At 35.7% G+C, this 14,528-nt stretch overlaps 1 protein-coding gene across 9 annotated transcripts in view; it reads right to left on the reverse strand.

The window, feature by feature from the left end:
• Window positions 1-14,528, reverse strand: part of Per (period) — a 59,051-nt gene that overhangs the window by 20,357 nt on the left and 24,166 nt on the right. For 7 of the 9 annotated variants that reach the window (XM_062673138.1, XM_038016845.2, XM_012693441.4 and 4 more), the window contains 10 exon segments: window positions 13,069-13,188; window positions 12,671-12,820; window positions 10,743-10,861; window positions 10,347-10,436; window positions 9,104-9,256; window positions 8,258-8,447; window positions 5,289-5,436; window positions 4,351-4,464; window positions 3,441-3,557; window positions 1,014-1,198 (listed from right to left, as the gene is read on the reverse strand). In XM_062673138.1, coding sequence (XP_062529122.1) covers window positions 1,014-1,198; window positions 3,441-3,557; window positions 4,351-4,464; window positions 5,289-5,436; window positions 8,258-8,447; window positions 9,104-9,256; window positions 10,347-10,436; window positions 10,743-10,861; window positions 12,671-12,820; window positions 13,069-13,188 — 1,386 coding nt within the window. 9 annotated transcript variants of the gene reach the window in all.

The following is a 14,528-nucleotide window of genomic DNA, read 5'->3' on the forward strand; positions in this document are numbered from 1 at the left end:
AGAATATATAGAAGGAGTGCCGGATGTTAATATTTTTTAAAGTTATGCCTAAAAAATACATTAAATCATTAAAAAAAACATTACACACACTACCACGTATTTGACGCACACCCGCATGCATACTACTTATTTATTGTCAAACTTTTGTTCTTAACGTTTGTGGTCAAATTGTGAATAGATTAAACATTGTTTGTCTTTATTAATATTTTTCTATAGTGTATTCTTGGCGAAATTTGTGATTATAGAAGTATAATAGTCTTTGAAAATAGAATCATAATAGTGTACAAACTTACAATTTCAATTAATTAAAGTCGAATTTCAACTACTGCGGGACCACTAGTAATTATATATTTAGCAATAAATTATAACCTTAATATTACGAGTTTATGATCTACCAGTGACTTTTTGATTACCAGTGGACCTCAGATAATTCTCTGACCGCGCGCTCTACGCCCTCTATTTCGATAACAGTTCAAGGTATAGAAAAATGTTAAAGAGAAAAGTTGTAAAGAAATTTATTCTCTACAATATTATCAATAAATAAAGCATAAAACCCATAGAAAACGAGACTTGCAAAAAATGTTAAATAAATATCGATTTTATGACCTTTGACCCCTGATTTTAAAACTTGCGACCATCCAATTACATATATGTGAATTTTGAGAATAGTTTTGGAATGCCAAAATACAAGTTTTTACGTGGTAATATACTGGGTATGTCGATTTTTCGAGATATTCAGCTAATTTGCCCTAAAATGACTGGACTATTACGTAATGTAACTTACACAGTGAACATATGCAAAAAGTTCGTCGTGTTTTGTAAGCATTCGAATGAATTATGAAGAATTTAATCTTAATGGATATAAAATACAACATTAGAATTATTAAAATTTATTTCTCAATTTTACATCAATCTCTAGCCAAGCTAAATGAGTTCAGTCGAGAGGAGCGTTGTGCCATCAAATTTGAAGGTAATTTTTTATTTATTTTTAATTATTTGTTTCATCAACTTACCTCTTCATAGTTGCTATTGGCCAAACACAAGGGATTCATTGTGTTTGTGGGTGTGAACTGAGCATTCGGTTGCGGCGTGGTCTGTTGCATAGGATAGTTAGTGTGCGGGTTCATTGGTGAGTACACGAACGGCGAACTGTACATCGGCTGACCGTATATAGGCTGACCGTACAATACACATTGCACTGGAAAAAACAAAATTAATAACGTAGTTTGTTTTTCGTCACCATCAAAAACAGAGGTCGTTGACTTGGTTGTGAAGTTTTTTATTTATTTTTTATTGCTTAGATGGGTGGACGAGCTCACAGCCCACCTTGTGTTAAGTGGTTACTGGAGCCCATAGACATCTACAACGTAAATGCGCCACCCACCTCGAGATATAAGTTCTAAGGTTTCAAGTATAGTTACAACGGCTGCCCCACCCTTAAAACCGAACCGTTTTACTGCTTCACGGCTAGGCAGGGCGGTGGTACCTACCCGTGCGGACTCACAAGAGGTTCTGCCACCAGTAATTACGCAAATTATAATTTTATGGGTTTGATTTTTATTACACGATGTTATTCATTCACCGAGGAAGTCAATGGTGAACATCTGTTGAGCACGTATTTCATTAGAAAAATTGGTACCCGCCTGGAATTCGAAAACGGGTGCATCGATCAACACGCTTGCACCGGACGTCTTATCCTTTAGGCCACGACGACTTCATAACTCGTTGGTAGCCTAAGGGACTATTCCAGTTAAGCTCTGGCTAGTAGGTGAGATCACGGGACTCAACCTGGTTACGTTGCTAACATTAACCCTAGCAAGAGCAGTGCTTCGCAGAATCTAGCACAAGATCGAAAACGCGACCCACTGAGAAGATCCGTCGAGAAACTCAGTGGACCGTGTCTATGGGTTAATAGTTATTAGAATAGGTAGAATAAGGTTGGCGACAATTATTATGTACATCAAATAACATACTAGCTTAATAGTAGGAGTGGGTAATATCGGTTTTGCCGCGTATCGAATCGTATCTATATATCGAGTATCAATATCGGATATTGAATCTATATATTTTCCGAATCTATATATTGATGGATGCTAGTAGATTTTCTCGATTCATGATATTTGAGATTTTAAACGATACGCTGATATAATATCGTAGTAGATATAGATTTAAGTCAACGTTATACGGTTGGTTTTCTGATATCAATTTATAATATGATTTTAAAGTAATAAAAAGAACATGAAAATAAAAATATCAACAAAACTTTCCTTCATGCTTTTACCAGGCTTAGGACTGGCTACATTATTTTCAGTTTTTAGTATTTTGTGTCTTAATTTAAAATTACAAAATATACCAAAAGAGTGTAAATTTCAAAAGTTTAATACAAACACAAGAAATAAACTCAATTATTTGGATTCAACTAAAAATAAAAAAATGTGTACTTTAAAAATCAAACACAAAAAACTTTTAAGTATTTATAAACACTTGTCCAAAAATTCTAGTTCAAGGTCAAAGCGCGTGAAATTAAATTCAACGATGCAAATAGGCTATACTGCATTCAAGTTAGGGTCGAAAGTTGAAACTTCTTTCCTAAATTGTATCCTGCTGATACGCTAAGAATAATCTACAAACATATGGACTTAAATATAAGGTTTACAATTGTATGGATAATGCCTGTTTCTGTTTCATTCATCACATGATATCCCTATCGTGCGCTCACTCACTCTGGCCGATTCGATACGAACCAAACGAATATTGCTGATATTCACGAATCGATACGTTATGCCGATGCGCATCACATCGAGCAATATCGTGTATCGGCTGATATCGATATATAGATTTCGGTTCACGAATCGGTACGATATGGCGATGCGCATCACATCGAGCAATATCGTGTACCGGCTGATATAGATATATAGATTTCGTGCGGGGCGATATCGGATTCAACGATATTGCTGCGATATATAGATATTGAATCTATATACGATTTATATCACCCACTCCTACTTAATAGTACTTTCGAGAAACAAAATACAAATTTAAATGTCCGTTTTATTTTTCGAGTAGTACTGCAGTGTATTACATATAAGCCATATAATCTACATATATATATATATATATAAATAAAATGCTGTTCGTTAGTCTCGCTAAAACTCGAGAACGGCTGGACAGATTTGGCTAATTTTGGTCTTGAATTATTTGTAGAAGTCCAGAGAAGGTTTAAAAGGTAGATAGATATATATGAAAATTCCTTTTGTTTGTTTTAAGTTTATTTTATACAAAAGTTTAGGTCTTTTATTTATCGATTGAGGTACTACGAAGTTGCCGGGTCAGCTAGTTAGTAATAATAAAGGAGTATTAAACCAACACTCGGACAAGACAGTTGTTTTCATTCGAACAAGAAACTCCCTTCATTGGCCTCAGCCTTCAGTACAACTTACTTGGAGGTGGAGCATACTGCTGTGGATTATTATGAAGATTTTGATGGTTCGCGGCCTCCGATGTGGAAGGCACGGGAGCCATTGTGGCCATCGGAGTGTAATACAACGGAAGCATTCCTGTAATACGCAATTATTAAATGAGCATCGAACAAAAAAAAAAAAAAAATATTTAAGGTGCATTTAGTGACAGCAGTGAAAACATCAAAATTATAATTAAGACAAATGAGGAGCAGTGCAAAAAGCACTATAATTGAATAGTGTTTCGAAAACGTTATAAATATCGCGGTGCATTTTATTCAAGGCTCTAAGTGCAATTTCACTAATGCAAATACAATCCAAACTATTTCTACTGCGCGGAAATAGTTTCAATCACATCTACAGTAGTAGGGGAGCCCAAGCGAGAATTTCGGGGTTCCTGCTTTATCAGAAGCCAATGCAGCGCATGTATTATTAATGTCTGACGCGCCCAGGTATATTTCTATGGGAATAGTTTTTTTTTGTAATTTCGAAAAATATCACCCCAGCTAGTGACAGGGTATTAATCATACAATCTTTTTTCTAGTATCTGGTCTTCACAATTCAGAACCTTCTCACGGGCTTCCCTACTTTAGCGGTTATGCTGCAAAAGCGCTTTCATGTGTATGCTTGTTTATTTATCAACAATATGACAAATGGAAAGAATTTTTTAATATTGTTGAGCGAAGCTACATTGAGCTATTAATTTGTTTGATTGTGCTTTATCTATTTTCTAAGGTATAGCATGAGTTTTAAAACACAACATATAGTATTTTTATATATACCTAATTTTCCTTTATCTGGCATGAATTGTAAAGGATATTTGTTAGTTCACATTATTTATTAATTAAACAATTTCATTATACATTATTTACATATTTGCATACGCATTTACCTGCCATTGGCGGAACCGGACTTATAAGGGACATCTGTGGAGCCATTCCGACTCCTAGTATGAATGTGTTCATATTTCCAGCAGCATTGGTGCTGGGTGGCCAGGTAGTCGAGGCTGATTAAATTAAAATCTAGTATATAATAGACACGTGACTTTTGTCAGAGGAAGTTGTATAGTATGTTAGACGAAGTCTGAAAGTGGCACCTGTGACAGAGAAATGCGCGTTTGTGATAGTATGGCCATGTGATGAGATGAAATGAAAACGAGGTTGATAAGAGATTGTTAACTATGAATGTGGAAGGATATAGAGGAAGAGGTAGACCTAAGAAGAAATGGATTGCGTGAAAGACGATATGTGTAAGAGAGGAGTGTGCAAAGAAATGATAATGATAAAGGAGTATGGAAGGCGAAAACGTGTTGCGCCCAGCCCAGGTGACTGGAAGAAGGGCATGAGAATGATGACGATGAGACACGTGACTTTTGTCTTACTAGTCTACTATCATTTAAATTACGGTTATAGGTAGAAACTTTAGACATACGGAGACTATAGGTAGCGATCACGGCATAAATTTCAAGACAAGAGATCGGCTAACTCAGTTGTGCAGTAATTAGCGCCTCTGACTGTCGCTCTGAGGGTCCTGGGTTCGATTCCCACATCAGGCTGACATGATGTGATGAACAAGTTTGTTTGCTCTTTGTCTGGGTATTTATTTTCTATATATGTATACATTTAAACATATATCAGTTTGTTTATCAGTCTCTGGTACTCATAACACGGATAATCCTAATTTGGGACCACCGTGCGTGATTTCTTCCCAGTTTTTATTTATTTATATCGGCTGTCAGCATAATTAAGGATTATTCTACCAGACATAACGCTTATACATGTATGATTTTATAGGAATATTATCTTTATCTTATTATTAGGAATATCTTACCAACAGAAGTAGTCAAAGTGGACGAAGTTTGTACAGGCGCCGCACTGGTGGTTTGCCTAGGTCTAGACGCTCTGGGCGATGGACAATGGTATTTGTGCGATACAGTTTCCGTTTCGATATGTTTCGAAGCACGTTTGACACCGTGAGGCTGTCGGGGATAATTTTAATTAATGTTATATTTTAATTTAAACGGCCGTCTGGTGTAGTGGTAAGTGACATGGTCACTACAAAAGGGGGTCGCGGGTTCGAATCCCGCCAAGGGAAGATATTTGTACGATAAATATAAATGTCTTCCAGGGTTATGGATGTATATTAAATATATGTATGTGTATAATAAAAATCTTACATTTATTTCCGTTATCTGGTACCTGTAACACAAGTTCTTTACGAACTTATCACGGGACCAGTTAACGAGGCGTGATTGTTTAAAAAGAAAATATATATATATATATATCTAATATATAAAATTCTCGTATCACGGTGTGCGTGATTGAACTCCTCCGAAACGGCTCGACCGATTTTCGTGAATCTTAGCGTGCACATCGGCCAGGGTGGAGAATCGGACAACATCTATTTTTCATCACCCTAAATGTTAAGGATGGTCCACCTCTAAATTTAATTTTTTAGACCAAATTTTTTGTTTTATTTTTTTATGATACAGCATAGAAAAATACATACAACCCTAGTTTTTCACCCCTCTACGATCAACCCCTATTTTTTATTTGTTAATTATAAAGTTTATTTTTTTTGGCAAGAACTTTTTTTATTTTGTCATAGCTTAAAATTAAAAAAAACATATTTCTCTCAATTTTCACTCTTAATTAATTTCACTCTTTGTGCCACTTGGGTCAATGATGTGACCAAACATCTAGGAGTTTGGGGCGAAAGTTTGTTTGTAAGGCTCCGTTATTTGTACAAAAGTTTAGCTCTTTTATTTATCGATTGAGGCACTACGAAGTCTGCCGGGTCAGCTAGTTCTGCATATATATTTTTTTTTATTCTATGCTCAGATCCGAAATAAGGTTGCAAGATGGCAATCACATATTATAATTGTAGTACGATAAATTCTGATTCAGAGTTTATAATTTCAAGTTCCTTTAATTGATTTTTTTTTACATTCAATTTGATCTCCCGCCCTCGCCGGTCGACTACTGATCAACTATCAATCGATCAGTTATCCCCGCCAGGTGTCACCACTCATCCAGCAAACATCACGTAGTAGGGATGAGGACGAAGCCGGTCTCCTGTCTTACTCACTATACATTTTTCAGCCATGTTTTTTTGGTTTTATTTGTGTATCAATCGTAGCAGTGACTGTTATACCTATTATTTTATTTTTTCTGTGCAACTCTCATGTTAATTTTACTGCCATCGTAAAATTATCATTAATTTCCAGTGCAATAATTATTTCACTCATTTACCAGATCCTTACACACTACAATAAGTTAGTTTTTTTTTGTTTACACTAGATATTCCCTAGAAATCTTATATATGGTAAAACAACGTTTGCCGGGTCAGCTAGTATACATATACATTATGTAGGAACGGAACGGAGCGATATGGATGAATGACAGATATGGAGCATGACTGAGTGAGAGAGATAGAAGATGTCGTGTTAGGACGTAAGAAAGACGGCGAATGAATGCGGAACACCTAGTTTTATTTCATAAGCAACGGGGAGTGGTTTCCGGACGCGACGACGCTTACTGCTTCACGGCAGAAATAGGTACGGTGGTGGTACCTACAAGTATGGACTCACAAGACGTCCTACCACCAGTAATAATTAATTTTGTTTGAAAGTCTGAATATTGTTTGTATTCAACAGTTAGTTGCAGCCATTGACGAACGAGTCTTACTGTTTTGAATAAACTAATTTATTATTGTCATTTTACTTTTACTTTACACAAAATGTCAATAGCAAAACAAATGAAGAATAATATGTAAATCTTGACCTACTATGTAATGATTTTTTTAAAACTTTCATAATCAGTCGACCGAGAGCTCGTTTTTGTAAATAGTCTACTGGTAAAATGAAGCACGTTAACTTAATCTTGATCTAGATTTTTTTTCAAAACTAGTACATAGGCAATAACTTGTGTGACGTCACATGTGGGTACAATAATAAACGGCAAGTTAAATAACTGGCAACGACGTCCAACACGGTCATTCCTGTTTTTTAACAAATTATAAAATCCCAAACAAAGCTTATTGATTTGAAAATGGATGGACTAGCGGTAACGGACATCCGGTAACGGTAGCTATTAGTAATTAATCACAAGAATAAATAATTTAAACTATAAATACATTATAAATTGTATTTAACTGAGAATACCAGTAAAATTATAAAAACTTTTTTTTAAAATATTTTTATAGGCAATCTAAGCATTTTTTTAGATAATGTTCGATTATACTTGGTAATAACAACCCTTTTGTTTGACATGTGTTATGGTATTATTTATTGAAAAATACAGATTACTTTTCAATAAATAATACTATAACAGATTACATTAAAATTATAATTTGAGTATTACCCACACCGCCGCGTGCGCTTGACGTGGTCCGTATAATAAATAATAATAAAAATTTGCTAACAATCACGCCACATTAACTAGTCCCGTGCTAAGTTCGTAAAGAACTTGTGTTACAGGTACCAGATAACGGAAATAAATGTAAGATTGTTATGATACACATACATATATTTAATATACATCCATAACCCTGGAAAAGACATTTTATATTTATCATACAAATATCTTCCATTGGCGGGATTCGAACCCGCGACCCCCTTGTGTAGTGACCATGTCAATTACCACTACACCAGACGGCTGTTAAAGACGGCCGTATAAGGAACTACATTTTTTAAACGCGAGACAAAGGGCGCGAAGCCATACGGCCTTAATGTTGTTTGCATAAGCAGTGGGAATCAGTCATTTACCCAAAAAGGTGGGGTAAATATTCAAGGTTATTACTTTTTTATACACTTCTTTGTCCACAGGTGTGGTGCTGGTCGCGGTTGGATGAAACGAAGCTTTACACCTCGCTAGATGTTCCTTTTTCTTCTGTCTCGTTTCGTTAGATGTCTTATCTCTTTCTCCTTTACTATTGGACCGGCTCTCTCTATGCATATTTATCAGTTCCTTTTCCATTTCATCATTGTGTCTGAAAATCAACTTTTAATCAGTGGATAGATTATCTGAGAATTTAGTTTTTTTTTTTTGTTATTCCTCATACTTCTTCATAATGTACATATGAAAATAAATATAAAGGAATAACACACATATGATTAAAAAAACGTAGAATACAGCGATGGAAACTATGAAGAGACCCAGCAAAAATGCGTATTAAACATGATCATTCACTTTTTATAAAAAAATAACTTATAGCCTTAAACATCAAAAACATTTTTAAATTTTTACGGATTTAGGCATAGACATTTTTATTCAACTTCCTAGTCTCTATATGGAAGTCGTTTCACTCGAAATTTGAATTAATATATTGAACCTTATACGGTACTAGCTGTATCCGTCCGCTTCGCTGGGCAATTAAAATTAACATTATTATTTCTCACCCGCACAAAGATCATTAACGCCCCCGCAACTGGTGTAAGGAGTCCAACACTCATATAAATATTAGCCTATCCATTAAGTACATGTATTTTCTACATGGATACCAAGTTTCAAGTCAATCGGATGCACGGTTCAGTAGTTATAAGGGAACATCCGTAAAAACCACTGTAGTTTTATATATTGGTATAGATTAAACGTTGTTGTGTTAGAGTTTCGCTGTGTTTCAAAACTGAATGTTGGTAAACTCACTTGGTTAGTAGGAACTCGGTGAGCCGAACGTGGTGGTAGTCGCCTAATATACCCACAGGACTTACTCCTCCCAGGGCCATACTACTAGAATCGGACGAACTATTCAACTCGGTCGAATCGCCAGAGTTCTGAGCCATTGGTGATAAACAAGTACTGAAAAAAAACATTATTACTAATTAATAATTATTCACATTCACAAAACACATAATAGGATTTAATACAAAAAATAATGACAAATACACTAAATATTTCTTTCAAGACATCTCTTTCAGGAGACCTGCCCGAAAAATAATAATTATGCATATCGACGTTTGAAAGGCAAACGTGACTAAGCGACAATGCGTGAACTGTACAGTAGACTAATTTAAAGTTGAAATACCTGGAAAAAAAAACTATTTTAACGAATCTAGCTGTAGGATTGAAATGATTTTAATAGACCTAGAAATATATATTTTTTGCGCATCGAATATGGTTATTGCCTATCATTTATGTACAAAGCAATTATTGTCGCTTAGTCACGTTTGCCTTTCAAGCGTCGATATACATATTATAATAATTTCGATCGTTTACAACCGTTGTAGCATTTGTAAAAGTCAATAAAAAAATATTAGATAAAATTGCTTTTTGGTGTTAGCACGCGAGCCAATTGTCAAACGTCATAAAAAAGATTGTAAGCAATAAGCGATATTGAAAATTTAAACTCGAAAATAGCGAAGTCTAGCAAAAGAGACGCGAGCTTAGAAACCTACAACTCAAATGCAAAATTCATTGCACGACTATCCGTTGAGTCATATTCATTAATCGTAAGCATTAAATAATATAAACTTAAATAAAAGAAAATTAAGCTTTTTTTTTATAATATACTAGCTGACCCGGCAGACTTAGTAGTGCCTCAATCGATAAATAAAAGACACATCAAGGGGACACATCAAAGGAAAAACAAAATTGTTTGTTTTTATATAATTCCGAATTTTTTTATATTTTTACCTTCACCTTTTAAATCTTCCCTGGACTTCCACGAATAATTCAAGACCAAAATTAGCCAAATCGGTCCAGCCGTTCTCGAGTTTTAGCAAGACTAACGAACAGCAATTCATTTTTATATATAGAGATAAGGTAGTAGTAAAATTTCTACAATAATGTAAATCAAAATGGCGGCTTAAGAAAATAGTGCATTATCATATTTTCAAGTTACACGAGCTTTTATTTCGGACGATACCTAATTAAAACTAGAAAATTTTACCTTAGTATCGATTTTAAATTATTTGGCTCCTTTGCCACAATCAAGGGATTGAAGTTCTCGCTCGAAAAGGGTTCATGACTGTCGAAATATCTAGAAAAGTAAATCATATTAAATATCCTTCTTGCCTCTTCGATGTCACACAGTGATGCGCATCCCAGTTTAGAAATACATAGTTTTAGCTGCACATCGAACATAATTACTTAAAAATCAATTCATCGCATCGTATATAACTAAAATGACATGATTTTGTAAAAACAATTCCAATAGTTTCAATTCAATGGAGTATAGGAAAATTAACGTTGAGAACGAATTCATGATTGTGTTGCGTTAATTTAGTGTTCACCATACGAATAACATTGATACATACATATATACATCCATAGAAGACATTATTACCTTTGTAATGTCTCGTTATAGTTTAGTTGATTATAACTCAGCGGTGTTTCTGTGCTTGATTTGCTGTCATTGTAGTCGTGATGGGGAGATATCCCGCCGAGCATTACCGAATCACGCTCCTGACAAATCGTGTACATACACATACATAAAGTATTAGCAAATATACATATTTATAAAATTGAATTCCGTTAAATTAGGTTTGAACTAGAGCACTAGCTGTGTTTATAGTATTGCTCTTGTCCTTAGTAGTTCCAATAGTCAATAACGTATGGTTTGTTTAACGGTAATTACAGATTCTAGTTAATCTTGATTTTGTTTTACAACGAGAACGCGTTATGATACAACTAATAAAACAAAATAAATGCCTTAACGCGGTGTTTCTCAACGTGGGACCCACGCCCCAGAAGGGGACAATTTCATAATTAAGGAAGACAATCGCACTACATTAATATAGAAAATCTGTATTAAAATTATTTTGAATTTTAATTTAAGTTTTTTTATTATATGTTTCGAAATATTAGTTATTGTGTTTTGATAACGATTTCATATTGATTTATTCCTAAAATCTATAGTTTATATTTCTTAACCGAACAAATCACTTTTTTAATGTTAAAAATTATGTATGGGCGGCATAGAAGTTTTAGAAATGTTACAGTGATGCATGGCACAAAAAAGGTTGGGAAACACTGCTTTAATGGGTACGAGTTATTCCTAAGGGCCTAATATCCTATTTATAACGTACAAACAACAAATGTGTTGTCAAAGTTGAAAATGAGTAACATTCGCCCCCAATAAGTTTGAAATTTATAGAAGTTTTTTAGCCTTATGTACTTCGCCCTGTGGTTGCAGTTATTGTCGTCTTCATTGTTTGAAATGAGTTGAACAAAGTTATTGTCTATCTCGTTCTCACGCATTCAATTGAATAAAAGGCCTGACGGTACTTTTGCTGTATAAATTTAGTGCTGTCATCGAGTATTGAAACAATTAATAAATTACTTTTTATGATGAAACTACTATTTAGAACTTTGATTTTTTGTACATTTTAACGTGATCTACCTATACTGTTGTTTTTTTATGATGGATGGATTACTGGTGGCCTGGAGGCTTTTCCAGTTTCACCAAGACAGGTAGACAGGAGGGCGAGCCAAGGCTTAGCTAGGAGGAGTGCTAACGAGTGCCCGAGCGCATCTAAAGGAGACCTAGCAACTCAAGAGTAGCGTCTTACTGGTAGTAGGACCTCTTGTGAGTTCGCGCGGGTAGGTACCACCGCCCCGCCTATTTCTGCCGTGAAGCAGTAATGCGTTTCGGTTTGAAGGGCGGGGCAGCCGTTGTAACTATACTGAGATCTTAGAACTCATATCTCAAGGTGGGTGGCGCATTTACGTTGTAGATGTATAAGGGCTCCAGTAACCACTTAACACCAGGTGGGCTGTGAGCTCGTCGACCCATCTAAGCAATGAAAAAAGTATTTGGGAATGAATCTGCTACCGGATCGGAATCGCGACCCACTCAGAAGATCCTGCGAGAAACTCAGAGGGCTGATGCATGGGATATCGTTGATACTATATCCGCGTTTCGGTTTGATGTGCTCATTGTGGGACACCCTGTATATGACAACTACTACTAGTTCGCGCGATTCCCGTTTCGTCACAGTTATTGAATAAGTTAAAAAAAAACCAAATCCCTGGATTTTATAAGCATGAAAACTGTGCAAATACTATGTTCAAAATGCATGGTTTTCGAGTGTCTTTAACTTGTGTGGGTAATTGTGCACAAAATATATTCAATTTAGAATACGCCAAATCTTTTACTGAAAAAAAGGGCCTTATTCACAGAGTCAAGCGAGCTTAAAGCTTTCAGCTCATTTTGAATTCTGTGCTATGTTGGCCCAGAATTTTGGACCTGTTGAGAACATTATATGTACTTACATAATAACTGTGGTCCGGATCCTGTATTTCTAGGCGTAATTCCTCGTCATTTTTCGGTGGTTCCTCCATGAGGCTCTCCATGAACGACGCTAAGTCCTGGCAACGCTTGCTCATTTGCTGTTTGGCAACTTCCGCTGGTTTCGTTAGAGCCTGAAGTTGTATACATACGTTACATACCTTATTAAAAAGAGACACGTATCATTCACGCCACGATCGTTTGAACAAAACATAGACGTTTTTTAGAGTCCACATTTAACATTAGATTATCGATTAACTGAAAATCTTAAGGGGTCGTTGCACGGTCGTATCAATAAGTACTAACTAATACTGTATAACACAAGAAAAGTTTAAATCCATTAAAAAACGAGTGGTAAATATTATATGCATGCAGCACAAACCTCATTCATAAGTTTAACGATATTCTCGCGAAATACCATGGACTTTTTTATTTGTTCGTCGCATAATTTTGTATGTTTCTCCGGATCTTGGGACTGGAATACATCTGGATTCTCGGGGCCCTAGAATTGTATTTTTAATCACATTTTTTTTTTTTTATTTATTAACATTTTACTTGACTGACCCGAAAGATATAGATACAAACAGAAACAAAAGTAAATTTTTAAGACGTCAATAGAAATAAATGTTTGGTTTTTATATCCTTTCTTTTGTATTAATGTCTTGTACCTACAAACTATTAGTAATGTAGTAAAATCTGATATAATGTTGGTATCGACCGACCAAGGCGTAGAAAAATAGAATAATTGTCTACTTTTTAAAAAACAAAAAGCACTCCTGAATAACTATAAACCGATCTCCATTTTGAGCCACATATATAAGTTGTTCCAACAAGTCATCACATCACAATTGTGTAACAAAAAGGTTAGACGAATTTGCAACCCTCTTTAACCGACCGGGTTTCGGAGTGGTTATGATATCCTAGACCACATACACACAATACCACAGATTATACTAAAGTCCACAGAGTATTATCGGCCCCTGTGCTGTGCCATTCGTGGACTAATAGAAGACTTTCGACTATACCGAACCCTGGACCGTACTGCCAAATAAACCTTCGCTAGGTCCAAGTCTTGAGATGCCTCTATAGCTCCGCCAAAATGAATGTTCGAGTACAAAATTAAATGTCTAATCCTATCTAATGGTGTAGGAGAATGAGGGAGGGACATTAAATTTACCCGAACTTATTCACTAGCATATTGGGCGGAGGATATATGTTCTAGACGCTGAACTCAATAAAGAATGGGATTGGCCCTTAATATTTATGCCCATTCTTTATTGAGTCTCACATTTGCCGTTTGCAGATGACATTGTCCTTATGGTGGAATCGTGGCAATCGATCTGCAGCAGATGATAAACGGCTTAGCAGACTGTTCACACCGAATTGGACTCCCGATGAACATAAATAAAACTCAAATTATGTTCAATGCTCATTAGTTCGGGTCCAGTCGTCGTAAAGGGCTATCCTCTTGAAGAATGTATATCCTACAAGCAGACGTTACAGTTGGGTAAAAACAACTTGGAGAGGGGACCTAAGAAGAAGTTCCAGCTGAGCTGGGGAGCGTTTGGCAATGTAAGTTGTATTTTTGTCGCCCATTCCACACTGTCTGAAAACGAAAGTTTGCAACCAATATTTCCTACCGGTTATGACTTACGAAGCAGAGACGTGAACACTCACAGTACGGCTTGTCCGTGAGCTCAAAGTCGCTTGGGAAACTATCGAATGACCCGTGCTCGGGGCTTTTCTGAAGAATAGAATCTGGACTAAGATTATTTGATTGAGAAGTATTCATCAACGTAGCTCAATAGAAATGTATCGGCAAACGTAATGTGGTACGACCTT

The sequence above is a fragment of the Bombyx mori genome, chromosome 1 (genome assembly GCF_030269925.1).
Source record: "Bombyx mori chromosome 1, ASM3026992v2".
Classification (NCBI taxonomy): Eukaryota; Metazoa; Arthropoda; class Insecta; order Lepidoptera; family Bombycidae; genus Bombyx; species Bombyx mori.